The sequence below is a fragment of the Ranitomeya imitator genome, chromosome 1 (genome assembly GCF_032444005.1).
Source record: "Ranitomeya imitator isolate aRanImi1 chromosome 1, aRanImi1.pri, whole genome shotgun sequence".
In the NCBI taxonomy this organism is placed as follows: Eukaryota; Metazoa; Chordata; class Amphibia; order Anura; family Dendrobatidae; genus Ranitomeya; species Ranitomeya imitator.
Genome location: NC_091282.1, coordinates 810,765,717 through 810,786,593, shown reverse-complemented (window position 1 = coordinate 810,786,593; position 20,877 = coordinate 810,765,717). Strand labels below are relative to the sequence as shown.

The 20,877-nt window shown below is 46.0% G+C and overlaps 1 protein-coding gene across 2 annotated transcripts in view; it reads left to right on the top strand.

Moving 5' to 3' along the window:
• The first annotated feature begins 6,368 nt into the window (after nucleotides 1-6,368).
• The window catches only part of NCLN (nicalin), a 62,484-nt gene continuing 47,975 nt past the window's right edge, over nucleotides 6,369-20,877 (top strand). Inside the window, exons 1-2 of one of the 2 annotated variants that reach the window (XM_069739395.1) lie at nucleotides 6,369-6,674; nucleotides 12,881-13,071. In XM_069739395.1, the coding sequence (XP_069595496.1) occupies nucleotides 6,500-6,674; nucleotides 12,881-13,071 (366 nt within the window). In that variant the 5' untranslated portion in view covers nucleotides 6,369-6,499. The remainder of the gene's footprint in view (nucleotides 6,675-12,880; nucleotides 13,072-20,877) is intronic. The other variant, XM_069739388.1, reaches the window with a different exon arrangement.

Sequence of the window (20,877 nt, the reverse complement as noted above, 5' to 3'; positions counted from 1 at the left end):
TGGTTTAAGTACCCTTAGCGGCCGCCGTTAAAAGGCGTATCGGTGGTCGCTAAGGGGTTAAACAACAACTACAAGACGGATTTCATCAACCAAGGTATGATTTTATTGAGTATAACGGGGCTGGTCTGACATCCTCTGTAGGTTACTATGCACAATCCTGCTGACAGCTTCCCTTTAACCCCTTAACCCCAGGGGCTTTTTTCGTTTTCGTTTTTTGCTCCACTTCTTTCCAGAGCCATAACTCTTTTATTTTTCCATCAATATGGGCGTGTGATGCTTATTTTTGGCGGGACAAATTGTACTTTTGAAAGATACCATTGGTTTTACCAAGTTGTGTAATAGAAAATGGTAAAAAAAATTCCAAGTGCAATGAAATTGCAAAAAAAGTGCATACCACACTTGTTTTTTGTTTGGCTTTTTGGCCAAGTTCACTAATTGCTAAAACCTGCCATTATGATTCTCCAGGTCATTACGAATTCATAGACACCAAACATGTCTAGGTTCTTTTTTATCTATGTGGTGAAAAAAAAATCCAAAATTTGCTAAAAAAAAGAAATAATTGCGCCATTTACCAATACCCGTAGCATCTCCATTTTTCGTGATCTGGGGTTGGGTGAGGGCTTTTTTTTGCGTGCTGAGCTGACATTTTTAATTATACCACTTTTGTGCAGATACGTTTTTTTGATCGCCATTATTGCATGTTAATGCAATGTCGCAACGACCAAAGGAACGTAATTTTGGTGTTTTGATTTTTTTTCCGTTTGGCGATCAGGTTAATCCTTTTTTTTATTGATAGATCGGGCGATTCTGAACGTGGCGATACCAAATATGGGTAGGTTTGTTTTTTTTTATTATTGTTTTATTTTTGGGGGGACAAAAGGGGGGTGATTTGAACTTTTATATATTTTTTTATTTTTAAACATTTTTTTTTGGCATGCTTCAATAGCCTTCATAGGAGGCTAGAAGCATGCACTACACGATCGCCTCTGCTACATACACCATGTTCCAAATTATTATGCTAATTATATTTTTCTCAGGTTTTCCTAAATGGTTGGTGCAAATGTCAGTCAGTCTAATAAAAGTCATCACCCGTTAGAGTATACATTGAAGAAACCTCCCAATGATAACAGCATAATCTCCAAAATGAATAAAAACTCAAAATGCACTGCTCCAAATTATTAGGCATAGTAGAATTTCTAAACATTTGATATGTTTAAAAGGAACTGAAAATTCTGATTTGTGGAATTTGCAGCATTAGGAGGTCACATTCACTGAACAAACAGCTATTTAACTCCAAAACATCCTAACAGGCCAAGTTACATGTTAACATAGGACCCCTTCTTTGATATCACCTTCACAATTCTTGCATCCATTGAACTTGTGAGTTTTTGGAGAGTTTCTGCTTGTATTTCTTTGCATGAAGTCAGAATAGCCTCCCAGAGCTGCTGTTTTGATGTGAACTGCCTCCCACCCTCATAGATCTTTTGCTGCATGATACTCCAAAGGTTCTGTATAGGGTTGAGGTCAGGTGAAGATGGTGGCCACACCATGAGTTTATCTCCTTTTATGCCCATACCAATTTGCATAATAATTTGGAACACAGTGTAGAGGTGAGGTACAGATCACCTCTAGGCAGCAGAAATGCAGCATTGCTCAAGGAGACCTCAGGTTGTTATGGCAATGTACCTCTGAGCCCCGATCACGTGACGAGGGTTAACAGTGTGAGCGCTTCCGATGCTTGTTAAATGCCGCTGTCAGAGTTTGACGGTGGTAGTTAATGGGTGCGGGCGGATCGCGATTCTGCTCGCGCCCATTGCGGCCACATGTCAGCTGTTGATAACAGCTGACATGTCGCAGCTTTGAGGTGGGCTCACCGCCGAAACCCACCTCAAAGAGGAGTCTGCCAGCTTTCGTACTATCTCGTCAGATGGCAGAAAGGGGTTAAGGGAACATATGGGGCTCTTTTGTACTCCAGAGAAGGTGGAACAATCAGAGATGCATTTCTTTACCGGAACCTATTGTGAACAAAAATGGACACTAAATACATTTCTGACCATAACATTTCAATTCTATACACCCCCACTCTGCCTATATAGCTGCCAACTGCTTGTCCTTTGTACCCTAGATGGCATCAGAAATTAATTGTATACAGGGTCGGACTGGCCCACCGGAAAACAAGAGCTGCTGCTATGGTTCCCATGAGTCAGAGGGGGGCCGCCTGGTGCCAGCAGAGCAGCAGTGGGTGACAGGAGGCAGCTGCGGAAACCCTGTGGATCCGCAGCGTTTTCCACAGCGTGTGCACATACCCTTAGAATTAGGCTATGTGCACACAGTGCGGATTTGGCTGGTGATCCGTAGCGGATTGGCTGCTGAGGATTCGTAGCCGTTTTCCATCAGGTTTACAGTTCCATGTAAACCTATGGAAAACCAAATCCGCTGTGCCCATGGTGCGGAGAATACCACGCGGAAACGCTGCGTTTTATTTTCCGCAGTATGTCAATTCTTTGTGCGGATTCCGCAGCGTTTTACACCTGTTCCTCAATAGGAATCCGCAGGTGAAATCCAAACAAAAAACACTGGAAATCCGCAGTAAATCCGCAGGTAAAACGCAGTGCCTTTTACCTGCGGATTTTTCAAAAATGGTGCAGAAAAATCTCACACGAATCCGCAACGTGGGCACATAGCCTTACAGCTAGGGTTGGAATTAGAATTAGGGTTGGAATTAGGGCCAGGGTTGGAAATAGGGTTAAGATTAGGCTTGTGGTTAGGGTTATGGTTAGGGTTAGGGGTGTATTGGGGTTAGGGTTGTGGTTAGGGTTTAGATTAGGGTTAGGATTAGGGTTGGGATTAGGTGTTGTGAATTCTGTGGCAGAGTTCACTCCTGTGGTCACAAGTGGTACTTCGGCTGATTCTCTCTGGGATCTTCCGTTTGTGGAGGAAAGTGGTACTGCAGCTTCTGAGTTTCCTCCCTCAGGTGATCTGGTGAGCTCGTTAGCTTCTTCTCTACTTAACTCCACCTGATGCTTTGATCTATGCTTCCTGTCAATGTTTCAGTGTGGGACTTGTTTTTTCCCTGGATCATTCCTGTGGCCTGCTGCTCTGCAAAGCTAAGTTTTGCTTATGTTATTTTGTTGCTATTTTTCTGTCCAGCTTGCTTTATTGGTTTTTCTCGCCTGCTGGAAGCTCTGAGACGCAGAGGGACCACCTCCGTACCGTTAGTCGGTGCGGAGGGTCTTTTTGTCCCCTCTGCGTGGTTTTTTATAGGTTTTTGTGCTGACCGCAAAGTTATCTTCCCTATCCTCGTTCTGTTCAGCTAGTTTCATCTCTATGTTTGTGTTTTCATCTTACTCACAGTCATTATATGTGGGGGGCTGCCTTTTCCTTTGGGGAATTTCTCTGAGGCAAGGTAGGCTTATTTTTCTATCTTCAGGATTAGCTAGTTTCTCAGGCTGTGACGAGGCGCCTAGGTTCTGGTCAGGAGCGCTCCACGGCTACCTTTAGTGTGGTTTGATAGGCTTAGGGATTGCGGTCTGCAGAGTTCCCACGTCTCAGAGCTCGTTCTATTATTTTGGGTTATTGTCGGTTCACTGTGTGTGCTCTGGCCTCCGTGTCCATTGTAGTTCTGAATTGCCTTTCATAACAATTAGGGTTGTGTTGGGGTTAGGGCTTAGATTGGGGTTAGGATTAGGGTCGTGATTAGGGTTATGGCTAGAGTTGGGATTAGGGTTAGGGGTGTGTTGGGGTTAGTGTTGGAGTTAGAATTGAGGGGTTTCCACTGTTTACGCACATCAGGGGTCTCCAAACGCAACATGGCACCACCATTGATTCCAGCCAATCTTGCGTTCAAAAAGTCAAACGGTGCTCCCTCCCTTCCAAGCCCCGAAGTGCGCCCAAACAGTGGTTTACCCCCACATATCGGGTACCAGCATACTCGGGACAAACTGGGCAACAACTATTGGGGTCCAATTTCTCCTGCTACCCTTGTAAAAATAAAAAAACTGCTTGCTAAAACATCATTTTTGAGGAAAGAAAATTGAATTTTTATTTTCACGGCTCTGCGTTGTAAACTTCTGTGAAGCACTTGGGGGTTCAAAGTGCTCACCACATCTTCTATATATATAATTGTCTAAGGGTTTTTCCGTCTGTCTGTCTTTCTGTCTGTCCTGGAAATCCCACGTCTCTGATTGGTCGAGGCCGCCAGGCCTCGACCAATCAGCAACGGGCACAGTATCGACGTAGAAATCCCGCGCCTCTGATTGGTCGAGGCCGCCAGGCCTCGACCAATCAGCGATGGGCACAGCGACGATGATGTCATAAAGGACGTAGACATCCCGCGTCTCTGATTGGTCGAGGCCGCCAGGCCTCGACCAATCAGAGACGGGCACAGCGACGATGATGTCATAATGGTTGCCATGGCGACGATGATGTCATAAAGGTTGCCTTGACCAATCAGCGACGGGCACAGTCTGCCGCGAATTCTGGAATCATCATTGTCCATATACTACGGGGACATGCATATTCTAAAATACCCGATGCGTTAGAATCGGGCCACAATCTAGTATCTAGATAAGTTCCTTTGGGGTCTAGTTTCCAAAATAGGGTCACTTGTGTGGGGTTTCTTCTGTTTAGCCACATCAGGGGCTCTGCAAATGCAACATGACGCCCGCAGACCATTCCATCAAAGTCTGCATTTCAAAACGTCAGTACTTCCCTTCAGAGCCCCGACATGTGCCCAAGCAGTGGTTTATCCCCACATATGGGGTACCAGCATCCTCAGGACAAACTGGGAAACGACTATTGGGGTCCAATTTTTCCTGATACCCTTGTGAAAATAAAAAATTGCTTGCTAAAAATCATTTTTGAGGAAAGAAAAATGATTTTTTATTTTCACGGCTCTGCGTTGTAAACTTCTGTGAAGCACTTGGGGGTTCAAAGTGCTCACCACATATCTAGATAAGTTCCTTGGGGGGTCTAGTTTTCAAAATGGGGTCACTTGTGGGGGGTTTCTTCTGTTTAGGCACATCAGTGGCTCTGCAAACGTAACATGATGCCTGCAGACCATTCCATCAAAGTCTGGATTCCAAAACGTCACTACTTCCCTTCTGAGCTCTGCCGTGCGCCCAAACAGTGGTTCCCCCCACATATAGAGTATCAGCGTACTCAGGACAAACTGGACAACGCTGTTTGAGCTGTGTGAAGTTGGCACCCCATGTTCTCAAAAGATGAATAAAAATACACCATTCGTTTGTGCTGCAAAAATAAACGTTTGCACCGCTTTGGTTTCCGAGATATTGTGCGCTCAATTTGCTGAAACTCCGCCCACTTTCCACCCCATGTTCTTAAATTTTAAAAATGAATACACCATTCGTTTGTGCTGGTTTGTGCCGCAAAAATCAATGTTTGTGTTGCTTTGGTCATTAAGGTCAAAATAGGCTGGGTCATGAAGGGGTTAACCTTACATACAACTTTTTAGAACAAAAAAATTGTACGTTTAGCAAAATGACGCAAATCACTTCAGAAAAGGAAAGGCTGCAAAGTTATAGGAGAAATTGGCAATAAAAAAAATGTATGAATATGTTAAAATGTCCCTTAAAGGTCTTTTAAGACATTATGGGGGGCACAGTGTGTAAAATAAAATTAAATAAATAAATAAATAAATAAATGCAAAAAATAAACAAGAGCATAAATAAAGCAACAAAAAAAAAGACGCCGCCAGTGGGAAAAAATATGTCCAGTATATAAAATTATTCCTATGTAAAGGGGAACGCAATTAAAAATGTTTTTTTATCTGTACTTTCGGTCATAAAAAAAAAAAATTCTTTACACTTCTGATATCCGGAAAAAAAAAGAAAATATAAAAATGACATAAAAACTAGGCCTTATAGATGGTGAAAAAAGGACAAAAATATATGTGAGCATCCGAATAAGACTTTTCGTTTAAAAAAAAAAAAAGCACGTATGAAAAAAAAAAAAAACGTGCCTGGTCACGGAGGGAAAAGCTCTTGTCATGAAAGAGTTAATAAAAGAAAGTGCAGAAATGAAACAAAGGTTAAAACATGACAAAAATAGGTGCGAATGTAATAATGAGTCGCCCCCAAACCTGCCCCCAACCACCCAGAATCTCGCGGGTTTGGCCCGAAGTGGGCGGGGTTCTATCCCAAGGGAGACAGGACGGGAACTTCCTATTCACGTGTAACTGCTATCTTCTGCCTGCAGGGGGCGGGAGGGGCCACCTGTACCAGCCGTGACTCTGCCCACACACCCTCCACTGTCCTCTCTCGCGACCTAATTGCAAGGACCTCTATTAGGGTGTCCACAGTGCGCCTGTCCCTACGTGATTGGCCATGCCTGTCGCAGCAGAAGGCCCCACAGATAGGTGTCTATGCGAGTGCCTGCTGGTCCCCAGCTGCTGTGGAAGCTGTAGGCATTAGCTGCCAGTCAGTTGTCCCCGAGCTGCCTGTACATTACTGCTGTAGAGAGCGCTGCACGGAGCGGCAGGATGCTGGAAGAAGCCGGAGAGGTGTTTGATAATATGCTGAAGGCGTCTTTTCCTCTCACGTTCATCGTTTTCATCCCGGCTGTGCTGCTCCTCGTGTCTCCTCTGCAGGCCGAGGCCGCCCATGAGTTCACCGTGTACCGCATGCAGCAGTATGACCTCCAGGGCCAGAGCTACGGTCAGTGTCGGTCGCTTGTGGTCTGCAGGGTTAGTGAGTGGCAGCTCTGCCCATAATAGTGGGTGCAGCCAGTGCCAAGCTGCTCTGTGGGTCTTCTGTAGTGCCTGATAGACTGTGCGGTGGTCTGCAGGGTTAGTGAGTGGCACCTCTGCCCATAATAGTGTGTGCAGCCAGTGCCAAGCTGCTCTGTGGGTCTTCTGTAGTGCCTGATAGACTGTGCGGTGGTCTGCAGGGTTAGTGAGTGGCACCTCTGCCCACAATAGTGTGTGCAGCCAGTGCCAAGCTGCTCTGTGGGTCTTCTGTAGTGCCTGCTAGACTGTGCGGTGGTCTGCAGGGTTAGTGAGTGGCACCTCTGCCCATAATAGTGGGTGCAGCCAGTGCCAAGCTGCTCTGTGGGTCTTCTGTAGTGTCTGATAGACTGTACGGTGGTCTGCAGGGTTAGTGAGTGGCACCTCTGCCCATAATAGTGTGTGCAGCCAGTGCCAAGCTGCTCTGTGGGTCTTCTGTAGTGCCTGATAGACTGTGCGGTGGTCTGCAGGGTTAGTGAGTGGCACCTCTGCCCATAATAGTGTGTGCAGCCAGTGCCAAGCTGCTCTGTGGGTCTTCTGTAGTGCCTGATAGACTGTGCGGTGGTCTGCAGGGTTAGTGAGTGGCACCTCTGCCCACAATAGTGTGTGCAGCCAGTGCCAAGCTGCTCTGTGGGTCTTCTGTAGTGCCTGCTAGACTGTGCGGTGGTCTGCAGGGTTAGTGAGTGGCACCTCTGCCCATAATAGTGGGTGCAGCCAGTGCCAAGCTGCTCTGTGGGTCTTCTGTAGTGTCTGATAGACTGTACGGTGGTCTGCAGGGTTAGTGAGTGGCACCTCTGCCCATAATAGTGTGTGCAGCCAGTGCCAAGCTGCTCTGTGGGTCTTCTGTAGTGCCTGATAGACTGTGCGGTGGTCTGCAGGGTTAGTGAGTGGCACCTCTGCCCATAATAGTGTGTGCAGCCAGTGCCAAGCTGCTCTGTGGGTCTTCTGTAGTGCCTGATAGACTGTGCGGTGGTCTGCAGGGTTAGTGAGTGGCACCTCTGCCCACAATAGTGTGTGCAGCCAGTGCCAAGCTGCTCTGTGGGTCTTCTGTAGTGCCTGCTAGACTGTGCGGTGGTCTGCAGGGTTAGTGAGTGGCACCTCTGCCCATAATAGTGGGTGCAGCCAGTGCCAAGCTGCTCTGTGGGTCTTCTGTAGTGTCTGATAGACTGTACGGTGGTCTGCAGGGTTAGTGAGTGGCACCTCTGCCCATAATAGTGTGTGCAGCCAGTGCCAAGCTGCTCTGTGGGTCTTCTGTAGTGCCTGATAGACTGTGCGGTGGACTGCGGGGTTAGTGAGTGGCACCTCTGCCCATAATAGTGGGTGCAGCCAGTGCCAAGCTGCTCTGTGGGTCTTCTGTAGTGTCTGATAGACTGTGCGGTGGTCTGCAGGGTTAGTGAGTGGCACCTCTGCCCATAATAGTGGGTGCAGCCAGTGCCAAGCTGCTCTGTGGGTCTTCTGTAGTGCCGGATAGACTGTGCGGTGGTCTGCGGGGTTAGTGAGTGGCAGCTCTGCCCACAATAGTGTGTGCAGCCAGTGCCAAGCTGCTCTGTGGGTCTTCTGTAGTGTCTCATAGACTGTGCGGTGATCTGCAGGGTTAGTGAGTGGCACCTCTGCCCATAATAGTGGGTGCAGCCAGTGCCAAGCTGCTCTGTGGGTCTTCTGTAGTGTCTGATAGACTGTGTGGTGGTCTGCAGGGTTAGTGAGTGGCACCTCTGCCCATAATAGTGGGTGCAGCCAGTGCCAAGCTGCTCTGTGGGTCTTCTGTAGTGTCTGATAGACTGTGTGGTGGTCTGCGGGGTTAGTGAGTGGCAGCTCTGCCCATAATAGTGGGTGCAGCCAGTGCCAAGCTGCTCTGTGGGTCTTCTGTAGTGTCTCATAGACTGTGCGGTGATCTGCAGGGTTAGTGAGTGGCAGCTCTGCCCACAATAGTGTGTGCAGCCAGTGCCAAGCTGCTCTGTGGGTCTTCTGTAGTGTCTCATAGACTGTGCGGTGATCTGCAGGGTTAGTGAGTGGCACCTCTGCCCATAATAGTGGGTGCAGCCAGTGCCAAGCTGCTCTGTGGGTCTTCTGTAGTGTCTGATAGACTGTGTGGTGGTCTGCATGGAGCTACATGCCTGCCATCTGCTGTGCTGGCACCCTAGCCCTCTGCCCTACCTGCACATGCACTGAGCGGGCAGTGCGAGACTATGGCTGATCACCTAGTGACACTGACAAGCTGATTCCCCCCCAACATCTCATCAGAACGATCAAATATTGGTGTCCACATCCCAGACGTGGCCGACGGGCACATGCGGCTTCTCCCGCCATGCACTCATGTTTAATACACAAGAGTAGGTTAGAGGTCAGGGTTGTATCTGACGTCTCCGTCATTCCTTGTGCCTCTTGGTAGCAACAAAGAATAATGGCCATGGGATCCAGTGGACAAATAACAGGCTGCACAAAAGATCATTGTCCTCGGCAGCACATAGTGCGGTGTAAGCAGAACCTGTGCTGCAGAGAACAATGCATTACTGATCTGAAGACTTGTCTGCCTCTGTAAACAGGCGATGAGATGGCCGGCAAGCACATTGGCTGTCGTTACACTGGGCATCACACAGTGAAAACCTGCACTCACTCACAGGTATTGGATTTCATTCTGATCTTCCTCCTCGGTTGTGATCGTCTTGAAGACAAACCTTCCTGTTCCCTGTGATGGAGTTGTCTTTCAGACATAGTTTGCTTGCAAGTCATTGACAAGTTGTCAAATCAGTATTGTGACAGATTTCAGGCACATAAAACGGTGATAATGATCTGATTGGACCGAAAGTGCTCAGGTATCTGTACGTTTAATGGCTCCCTTATAAATTCATCTATATAATAGTACTGGCGCAAATCCATTAAAATGTTTATTCTGCAAATATTCACTAGAAACCAAAAAGAATTACCATAGACATGTCTGCTAATGTATGACAGAAAGGGGAAGCTCAGTACACATGACGTAGTGTTGTAATACCAGAGGGGCATAGTGGGGTTCCTTAAGATATCCCCAATCTAAGAAAAAGTGACTGCAGACTGACAAAATTTGGACCGATTGAGATGCACACGTTGTCATGATTCCCCTGTACAAGTGGGCGGTCATGTGACCACATGTATGCGACTTGTATACTTGCGGTCACATGTCAGTCAAAGTGTCTTATGCATCTTGATGTTCTAGTAAGATATGCAAACTGCAAATATGACCACCCACTTGCATGGGGAATTGCACACAATGAACACAGTCATGATTCGCATAGTGATTGCAGAGTCTTGTTTTTTCTTAGACTGGACCACCTTTTTAACAGAGGTTTCCATATTCTAAATATTAATTACATATATATAGGATATGTGAGAACCCAATTGATGGTACCACTGCCAGTCTATCGGTGTGTCACAAATGTTTGTTTTATGGAGAATACAATTTAATGGTTAAAGATTTTTAGGACATATGGATTTCATAAATGTTGTTACCTAACCCTGAACCCAAATGGGGATCCCGTGTAGTGGACCCTGCGTGTCTCACGTTTAAAGGAAACCTGTCACCCCCAAAATGGAAGGCGAGCTAAGCCCACCGACATCAGGGGCTTATCTACAGCATTCTGTAATGCTGTAGATAAGGCCCCGATGTATCCTAAAAGATGAGAAAAAAGACGTTAGATTATACTCACCCAGGGGCGGTCCCGGTCCGGTTCTGGTCCGATGGGTGTCGCAGTCCGGTCCGGCGCCTCCCATCTTCATCAGATGACGTCCTCTTCTGGTCTTCACGCTCTGGCGCAGGCATACTTTGTCTGCCCTGTTGAGGACAGAACAAAGTAGTGCAGTGCGCAGGTATCCAGGCCTCTCTGACCTTTCCCGGCACCTGCACACTGTAGTACTTTGTTCTGCCCTCAACAGGGAAAAGTACGCCTGCGCTGGAATGTGAAGACCAGAAGAGGACGTCATCTGATGAAGATGGGAGGCCCCGGACCGCAACGCCCATCGGACTAGAACTGGACCAGGACTGCCCCTGGGTGAGTATAATATAACCTCTTTTTCTCATCTTTTGGGTTACATCGGGGGATTATCTACAGCATTACAGAATGCTGTAGATAAGCCCCTGATGCCAGTGGGCTTAGCTCACCTTCCATTTTGGGGTTGACAGGTTCCCTTTAACTTGATTCCGCTTCCAGGTCAAATGATTGCTCTGGAATTTCCCCTTTAACATTTGTGCCATAATTTTTAGATGTTTATAGGGAACCTACTAGTAACATTACTGTTGTGCAAGCCAATAAAGCACAGAATAAGGTAGTGTAAAACACTATCAAATATACAGGTGCTTCTCACAAAATTAGAATATCATCAAAAAGTTAATTTATTTCAGTTCTTCAATACAAAGAGTGAAAAGTCATTATCTCAGTAAATTAGAATAATTAACAAAAAACACCTGCAAAGGCTTCCTAAGCGTTTACAAACAAAGACTAAGGTCCCTTAGTCTGTTTCAGGAGGTTCCACAATCATGGGGAAGACAGCTGACTTGACAGATGTCCAGAAGGCAGTCATTGACACACTCCACAAGGAGGATAAGGCACAAAAGGTCATTGCTAAAGAAGCTGGCTGTTCAGAGTGCTGTATCCAAGCGTATTAATGGAAAGTTGAGTGGAAGCAAACAGTGTGGTAGAAAGATGTGCGCAAGCAATCGGGATAACCGCAGCCTTGAAAGGATTACGAAAAGGCCATTCAAACATTTTGGGGGAGATTCACAAGGATTGGACTGCTGCTGGAGTCATTGCTTCAAGAGCCTCCACTCACAGACGTATCCAGGACATGGGCTACAAGTGTCGCATTCCTTGTGTCAAGCCACTCATGACCAATAGATAACGCCAGGAGCGTCTTACCTGGGACAAAGAGAAAACAAACTGGACTGTTGCTCAGTGGTCCAAGGTGATGTTTTCAGAAGAAAGTAAATTTTACATTTCATTTGGAAATCAAGGTCCCAGAGTCTGGAGGAAGAGTGGAGAGGCACACAATCCAAGCTGCTTAAGGTCTAATGTGAAGTTTCCACAATCAGTGATGGTTTGGGGAGCCATGTCATCTGCTGGTGTAGGTCCACTGTGTTTTATCAAGACCAAGGTCAGTGCAGCCATCTACCAGGAAACGTTAGAGCACTTTATGCTTCCCTCTGCCGACAAGCTTTTTGGAGATGTAAATTTCATTTTCCAGTAGGACTTGGCACCTGTCCACACTGTCAAAATCTGCCAATACCTGGTTTTAACACAACAGTATCACTGTGCTTGATTGGGCAGAATACTCACCTGACCTTAACCCCATAGAGAATCTATGGGGTATTGTCAAGAGGAAGATGAGACACCAGACCCAACAATGCAGATGAGCTGAAGGCTGCTATCAAAGCAACCTGGGCTTCCATAACACCTCAGCAGTACGAAAGGCTGATGGACTCCATGTCACACCGCATTGATGCAGTAATTGATGCAAAAGGACCCTCGACCAACTATTGAGTGCATTTACTGAACATACATTTCAGTAGGCCAACATTTCGTATTTTAAAATCATTTTTCAAGTTGGTGTTATAAAGTATTCTAATTTACTGAGATAACTCTTGGGTTTTCTTTGGCTGTAAGCCATAATTATCAACATTAACAAAAATAAACACTTGAAATAAATCACTCTGTTTGTAATGACTCTATAATATGAGTTTCACTTCTTGTATTGAAGAACTGAAATAAATTAACTTTTTGATGATATTCTTATTTTGTGAAAAGCACCTGTATATATTCCGGCTCCATCAGCTGTAATAGCTGTGCCTTTTGTACCAGTTTGTTTTGTTATGCATAGGAAGCACAGAAGTGCATTGTTGGGCGTATCAGTGCACTTGCAATCAATAGCTCCTTTGCACTTCTCTCCACCACCACCCATTCCTTGATTGCCATTGGAGACCAGCTCAGATGTATAATGTCTCCTCTGCTGACATTCAAGAAGTGGGGGTGGGAGCAAAAGAGGAGCTATATAGATTGTAATGCCCACCATTAGTACTTACAAAAAGACAATTTTGAAGTCATGAACCACAAAAAGTATTATATAAAATACACCTTTTTCACACTGTCTTGTGGCTTTTGTTTTCTGCAGGTACCCGGAATTCCGTACTTAACACAGAGGCGCGTACAATGGAGGCAGATGTACTGAGCAGGCGATGTGTGCTCATGCGCTTAGCGGACTTCTCCTTTCAGCAGTATCAGAAAGCGCTGCGCCAGTCAGCTGGTGCAGTGGTGATAATTCTGCCGCATGACATGGCGGCTCTTCCACAAGATATAGTACAGGTTGGAACATTTTAGTTTTTGAGAGGAGTCTATCACCCTCTGATCTCAAATTGAACCATTTATAAATTCGCATATGGGGCTTAGCCCATATAAAAATCATATTTGTAGGGCAGATTTTGCTTTTGTCATTTTACACACCTACCATTTTGTTAGATATGTAAATGAGGGGTAATCTGTGCACACTTTTTGTGGCCAAGGGCTCAATGCACAGTTCTGCCCCCTCTGCACTTCCCCTTATGTTGATTGACAACACTAGCTATGGAGTGCTGTTTGAATTGCACCCTCTGCTCACACACTCATCAGTGTGTGCTCACTCTCATCCCCCTTTCCTGCCAGCATCGGCCGCTTGCCACTACTATGTGATCCTGTGTGTACTGCGCAGCTGCTGCAGACAGGAGAAGGATGAGAACATACACAATAATGACACTGTTTGTGCTCGCGGCTCCTGTAGTGTCAGTGTGTGCTCTCGGCTCCTGCAGTGTCAGTGTGTGCTCACTCTCATCCCCCTTTCCTGCCAGCTTCGGCCACTTGCCACTACTATGTGATCCTGTGTGTACTGCGCAGCTGCTGCAGACAGGAGAAGGATGAGAACATACACAATAATGACACTGTCTGTGCTCTTGGCTCCTGCAGTCAGTGTGTGCTCTCGGCTCCTGCAGTGTCAGTGTGTGCTCACTCTCATCCCCCTTTCCTGCCAACATCGGCTGCTTACTGCTACTACTACTATGTGATCCTGTGTGTACTGCGCAGCCGCTGCAGACAGGAGAAGGAGGAGAACATACACTATGATACTGTGTGCTCTTGGCTCCTGCAGTGTCAGTGTGTGCTCACTCTAATCCCCCTTTCCTGCCAGCATCGACCGCTTGCTACTACTATTTGATACTGTGTGCACTGCGTATCCGCTGCAGACAGGAGGATGAGAACATACACAATGACACTGTGAGCTCTCGGCTCCTGCCTTGTCAGTGTGTGCTCACTCTTATCCCCCTTTCCTGCCATCATCGGCCCCTTGCTACTACTATATGATCCTGTGTGTACTGCGCATCCGCTGCAGACAGGAGAAGGATGAGAACATAGACGATGACACTGTATGTGCTCTCGGCTCCTGCAGTGTCAGTGTGTGCTCACTCTTATCCCCCTTTCCTGCCATCATCGGCTGCTTGCTATTACTACTATGTGATCCTGTGTGTACTGCGCAGCTGCTGCAGACAGATGAAGGATGAGAACGCACACGACGACACTGTGTGTGCTCTCGGCTCCTGCAGTGTCAGTGTGTACAGGAGTGAATCTGGGCAGTGCTTTAAAGTGAGCACTGTCAATCAACTTAAAGGGAGGTGCAGATTGAAATTAAAGCGGTGGAACAGTGCACTGAGCCAAGGGTGCATCAAGGACCCTTCATTTACATATCCAAAAACATTTATATGTGTATATACATGGCAATAAGTAAAATGTAAACTGCAAGCATGATTTGTACAGGGACAAGTATCCTATATGAAGATTTAAGTAGTTTAATTTGAGTTTTGGGGTGACAGATGCCCTTTAGTAATGTTTATTTCATTATTTTACCTGTCATTTGTGACCATTTTTTTTTGTACAAGAAATAATTTGATGTGATTACTTGTTTCAGAGTAGTGGTTCCTTACATGTAATTTATCCTCCAGAGTCTTATGATAAAGTGCGGCTGACGCAGACCCTCAGGCTGTTACACGACTGAGACACCTACTGTTGGTAGAAAATCCTGTTGACTCAATGCTATAGTGTGCATTTTTGGTATGCTTCTGCCTTAAAGAGAAGGTGCCACCAGTTTTCTTGTATTTTGTTTTTTTGTGAAATTAAGCTTAAAATAGTAATTAAAATGTATTAATGCAATGTTTGCACTGTTTGCAAACATTTCTATATGAAAAATATTATATATTTTTCTATAAATATACATATTTACCACTAGGGGGAGCATTTTCCGTTTTAGACCTCAAGCAGCTATAGTAAGATTTAGCAGATTTCCTGTTAGCAGCAAAATTGGGGCAGTAACTGCTGACATCACCATTTCCCTCCCCTTTTGGGTGGTCTAATATCCCTGGGGCAGAATGAAGAGCAGCATCACAGGGCAGCACCATTTTGTGTGTGATTGCCCTGTGACCTGCTATCACTAGCACTTACTGCATCAGAGGCACAGCTTGTTTACAGAGGAGCAGAACACAGTGGGCTCAGCAGCATTTTTTGTGAATAACATTCTTGCCATCCCCTTTCCCCACCTTAATCCCTGTCCTGTCAGCTGCCCTGCTCTCTCTCCAGGTGTCACCTCCCTCTCTGCAGGCTGTGAGTGCAGCTTAACTGAGATCACAGGGACTGTGGGGGAGGGGGAGACACAGCAGGAGAAGCACACAGGGCAGTGTGTGAGGAGCAGAGGATGTGTGCCTGCTTGGAGTACAGAGGAGCAGTGAGTGCTTCTTCTGTCCTGAGATTGAGAGCACAGGGCTATAATAAAATGGCAGCTAGTCACACCTACAGCAGTGAGTTGTGCAGCCCACAGAGGCGTGCCCAGCTCACTGCTAATGCTGCTACAATGTTACAGATAGGGTCAGCGCCGGTCTATTATCTCCTATGTCCATGGGGTGCCGTAATCTGACACTGACAGTGCCCTGCTACTGCTGCAAAACCAAGATGTCAGCCCCCAGTGCATTCTTTAAACTCATATAGCACATGATATCTGTTTCACATGCATTTCAAACTTGCTTATAGCAGCATGTTATGCTACATTACAGTGATTTATTAATGACCTACAAACCCGGTATCTTCTCTTTAAAATGCTTTCCTAATGCTCAGCTACAGAGTTGTTTCTTTTGTAAGAAGAGGTCACCTAATGTATACAGCAGAAGTGGTGAAACGAGCTGTACACTTTAGTAGTCACTTGCATCACTATCTAATAATTCTTACATTAATTATAATTACATGTAGGCACACTGACTTACTTGACTGTTTCAAGCTTATATTGAAAGGTGTGGTGCCATGTCTTATTCAAAGGGATTTTTTTTCTTTCTACAAAGTGCTGGCATATTGCTAGTACAGGTCCTTCTCAAAAAATTAGCATATAGTGTTAAATTTCATTATTTACCATAATGTAATGATTACAATTAAACTTTCATATATTATAGATTCATTATCCACCAACTGAAATTTGTCAGGTCTTTTATTGTTTTAATACTGATGATTTTGGCATACAACTCCTGATAACCCAAAAAACCTGTCTCAATAAATTAGCATATTTCACCCATCCAATCAAATAAAAGTGTTTTTTTAATAACAAACAAAAAAACCATCAAATAATAATGTTCAGTTATGCACTCAATACTTGGTCGGGAATCCTTTGGCAGAAATGACTGCTTCAATGCGGCGTGGCATGGAGGCAATCAGCCTGTGACACTGCTGAGATGTTATGGAGGCACAGGATGCTTCAATAGCGGCCTTAACCCCTTAGTGACCGAGCCAAATTTTTGAAATCTGACCAGTGTCACTTTATGTGGTAATAACTCTGCAACGCTTCAACAAATCCCAGTGATTTTGAGATTGTTTTTTCGTGACACTTTATACTTTATGATAATGGTAAATTTTGTTCAACATTTTTTGTGTTTATTTATAAAAAATATCAAAAATTTGAGAAAAATGTTAAAAAATTAGCAATTTTCTAAATTTGAATGATTATCCCTTTAATCCAGATAGTCATACAACAGCAAACCATTAATAAATAACATTTCCCACATGTCAGCTTTACATCAGCACCATTTGTAAAATGTTATTTTATTTTGTTAGCATTTTAGGAGGTTTAAAAATGTAGCAACAATTTTTCATTTTTTCAAAGAAATTTACAAAATTTATTTTTTTAGGGACTTATCCATGTTTGAAGTGACTTTAGGGGTCCCATATATTGGGAAACCCACAAACGTGATACCATTTTAAAAACAGCACCCCTAAACATATTGAAAACTGCTGTCAGGTAGTTTATTAACCCTTCAGGTACTTTACAGGAATTAATGCAAAGTGGTATGACAGAAATTAAAATGTGTATTTTTACCACCTAAATGTTGCCAACTTCTAAACAGATTACTACAGCCTTCAGACTCTAAGGCTGCTATTTGGTCATGAATTGCCATGGCAAACATCAGGACAACAAAATCATGATCTGAGGGCACCAATTGTGACAAAGAAGAAGCCCCCACACACTGTTAACCATTTATAATGATGTAGTCACTATTGACAGCAGCATCTAAGGGGTTAAACAGATTTAGATGGTGCAAATACTGATCGTGGCTGGTACAGCAAGTTGTCAGCTATAGTGTACAACCGACAGATGCTGGATTGTCACCTGTATGGGGAGGCTATTCTCTTATATCTCAGGTCAGTTAAAAGACGTATTGGCGGTCATTAAGGGGTTAAGCTCATCCAGAGTGTTGGGTCTTGCGTCTCTCAACTTTCTCTTCACAATATCCCACAGATTCTCTATGGGGTTCAGGTCAGGAGAGTTGGCAGGCCAATTGCGCACAGTAATACCATGGTCAGTAAACCATTTACCAGTGGTTTTAGCACTGTGAGCAGGTGCCAGGTCGTGCTGAAAAATGAAATCTTCATCTCCATAAAGCATTTCAGCCGATGGAAGCATGAAGTGCTCCAAAATCTCCGGATAGCTAGCTGCATTGACCCTGCCCTTGATGAAACACAGTGGACCAACACCAGCAGCTGACATGGCACCCCACACCATCACTGACTGTGGGTACTTGACACTGGACTGCAGGCATTTTGGCATTTCCTTCTCCCCAGTCTTCCTCCAGACTCTGGCACCTTGATTTCCGAATGACATGCAAAATTTGCTTTCATCAGAAAAAAGTACTTGGGACCACTTAGCAACAGTCCAGTGCTGCTTCTCTGTAGCCCAGGTCAGGCGCCTCTGCCGCTGTTTATGGTTCAAAAGTGGCTTTACCTGGGGAATGCGGCACCTGTAGCCCATTTCCTGCACACGCCTGTGCACGGTGGCTCTGGATGTTTCCACACCAGACTCAGTCCACTGCTTCCTCAGGTTCCCCAAGGTCTGGAATCGGTCCTTCTCCACAATCTTCCTCAGGGTCCGGTCTCCTCTTCTCGTTGTACAGCGTTTTCTGCCACATTGTTTCCTTCCAACAGACTTACCATTGAGGTGCCTTGATACAGCACTCTGGGAACAGCCTATTTGTTGAGAAATTTCTTTCTGGGTCTTACCCTCTTGCTTGAGGGTGTCAATGATGGCCTTCTTGACATCTGTCAGGTCGCTAGTCTTACCCATGATGGGGGTTTTGAGTAATGAACCAGGCAGGGAGTTTATAAAAGCCTCAGGTATCTTTTGCATGTGTTTAGAGTTAATTAGTTGATTCAGAAGATTAGGGTAATAGGTCGTTTAGAGAACCTTTTCTTGATATGCTAATTTATTGAGACAGGTTTTTTGGGTTATCAGGAGTTGTATGCCAAAATCATCAGTATTAACCCCTTCCCGACCTTTGACGCATACGCTGCGTCATGAAAGTCGGTGCCATTCCGACCCATGACGCAGCATATGCGTCATGGAAAGATCGCGTCTCTGCAGATCGGGTGAAAGGGTTAACTCCCATTTCACACGATCTGCAGGGACAGGGGGAGTGGTAGTTTAGCCCAGGGGGGGTGGCTTCACCCCCTCGTGGCTACGATCGCTCTGATTGGCTGTTGAAAGTGAAACTGCCAATCAGAGCGATTTGTAATATTTCACCTAAAAAAATGGTGAAATATTACAATCCAGCCATGGCCGATGCTGCAATATCATCGGCCATGGCTGGACACACTAATGTGCACCCACCCCACCGATCACCCCCCCAGCCCCCCGATCTGTGGTCTGCTCCCCTCGGTCCTGTGCTCCGCTCCCCCGTCCTCCTGCCCGCTGCCCCCGTGCTCCAATCACACCCCCCGTGCTCCAATCAAACCCCCCGCACTCCGATCCCCCCCCCGCACAGTGATCCCCCCCCGCACAGCGATTCCCCCCCCGTGCTCCAATCCACCCGCCCGCACAGCGATCCCCCACTCCGTGCTCCAATCCACCCCCCCGTGTTCCGATCCACCCCCCGTGCTCCGACGCCCCCCCCCGTGCCCTGATCTCCCCCCCCTTACACTTACCTGGCCTCCCGGGGACCGTCCGTCTTCTTTCCTGGGCGCCGCCATCTTCCAAAATGGCTGGCGCATGTGCAGTGCGCCCGCCGAATCTGCCGGCCGGCAGATTCGTTCCAGAGTGAATTTTGATCACTGAGATAGGTTATATCTCAGTGATCAAAATAAAAAAAAAGTAAATGACCCCCCCCCCCCTTTGTCACCCCCATAGGTAGGGACAATAAAAAAAATTTTTTTTTCCACTAAGGTTGGGGTAAGAACTAGGGTTAGGGTTAGGGGTAGGGTTAGGGGTAGGGGTAGGGTTAGGGGTAGGGTTAGGGTTAGGGGTAGGGGTAGGGTTAGGGGTAGGGTTAGGGGTAGGGTTAGGGTTAGGGTTAGGGTTAGGGGTAGGGTTAGGGGTAGGGTTAGGGGTAGGTTCAGGGTTTCGGTATGTGCACACGTATTCTGGTCCTCTGCGGATTTTTCCGCTGCGGATTTGATAAATCCGCAGTGCTAAACCGCTGCGGATTTATGGCGGATTTACCATGTTTTTTCTGCGCATTTCAATGCGGTTTTACAACAGCGATTTTCTATTTGAGCAGTTGTAAAACCGCTGCGGAATCCGCAGAAAGAAGTGACATGCTGCGGAATGTAAACCGCTGCGTTTTCGTGCAGTTTTTCTGCAGCATGTGTACAGCGATTTTTGTTTCCCATAGGTTTGCATTGAACTGTAAACTCATGGGAAACTGCTGCGGATCCGCAGCGTTTTCCGCAGCGTGTGCACATACCTTTAGAATTAGGCTATGTGCACACGGTGCGGATTGGCCGCTGCGGATCCGCAGCAGAGTTCCATCAGGTTTACAGTACCATGTAAACATATGGAAAGCCAAATCCGCTGTGCCCATGGTGCGGAAAATACCGCGCGGGAACGCTGCGTTGTATTTTCCGCAGCATGTCAATTCTTTGTGCGGATTCCGCAGCGTTTTACACCTGTTCCTCAATAGGAATCCGCAGGTGAAATCCGGACAAAAAACACTGGAAATCCGCGGTAAATCCGCAGGTAAAATGCAGTGCCTTTTACCCGCGGATTTTTCAAAAATGGTGCTGAAAAATCTCATACGAATCCACAACGTTGGCACATAGCCTTAGGGCTAGGGTTGGGTTGGAATTAGGGTTGTGGTTAGGGTTAGGGGTGTGTTGGGGTTACGGGTGTGTTGGGGTTAGGGTTGTGATTAGGGTTACGGCTACAGTTGGGATTTGGGTTAGGGGTGTGTTGGGGTTAGTGTTGGAGCTAGAATTGAGGGAGTTCCACTGTTTAGGCACATCAGGGGTCTCCAAACGCAACATGGCGCCACCATTGATTCCAGCCAATCTTGTATTCAAAAAGTCAAATGGTGCTCCCTCACTTCCGAGCCCCGACGTGCACCCAAATAGTGGTTTACCCCCACATATGGGGTACCAGCATACTCAGGACAAACTGCGCAACAATTACTGGGGTCCAGTTTCTCCTGTTACCCTTGAGAAAATAAAAAATTGCTTGCTAAAACATCATTTTTGAGGAAAGAAAAATGATTTTTTATTTTCACGGCTCTGCGTTGTAAACGTCTGTGAAGCACTTGGGGGTTCAAAGTGCTCACCACATATCTAGATAAGTTCCTTGGGGAGGTC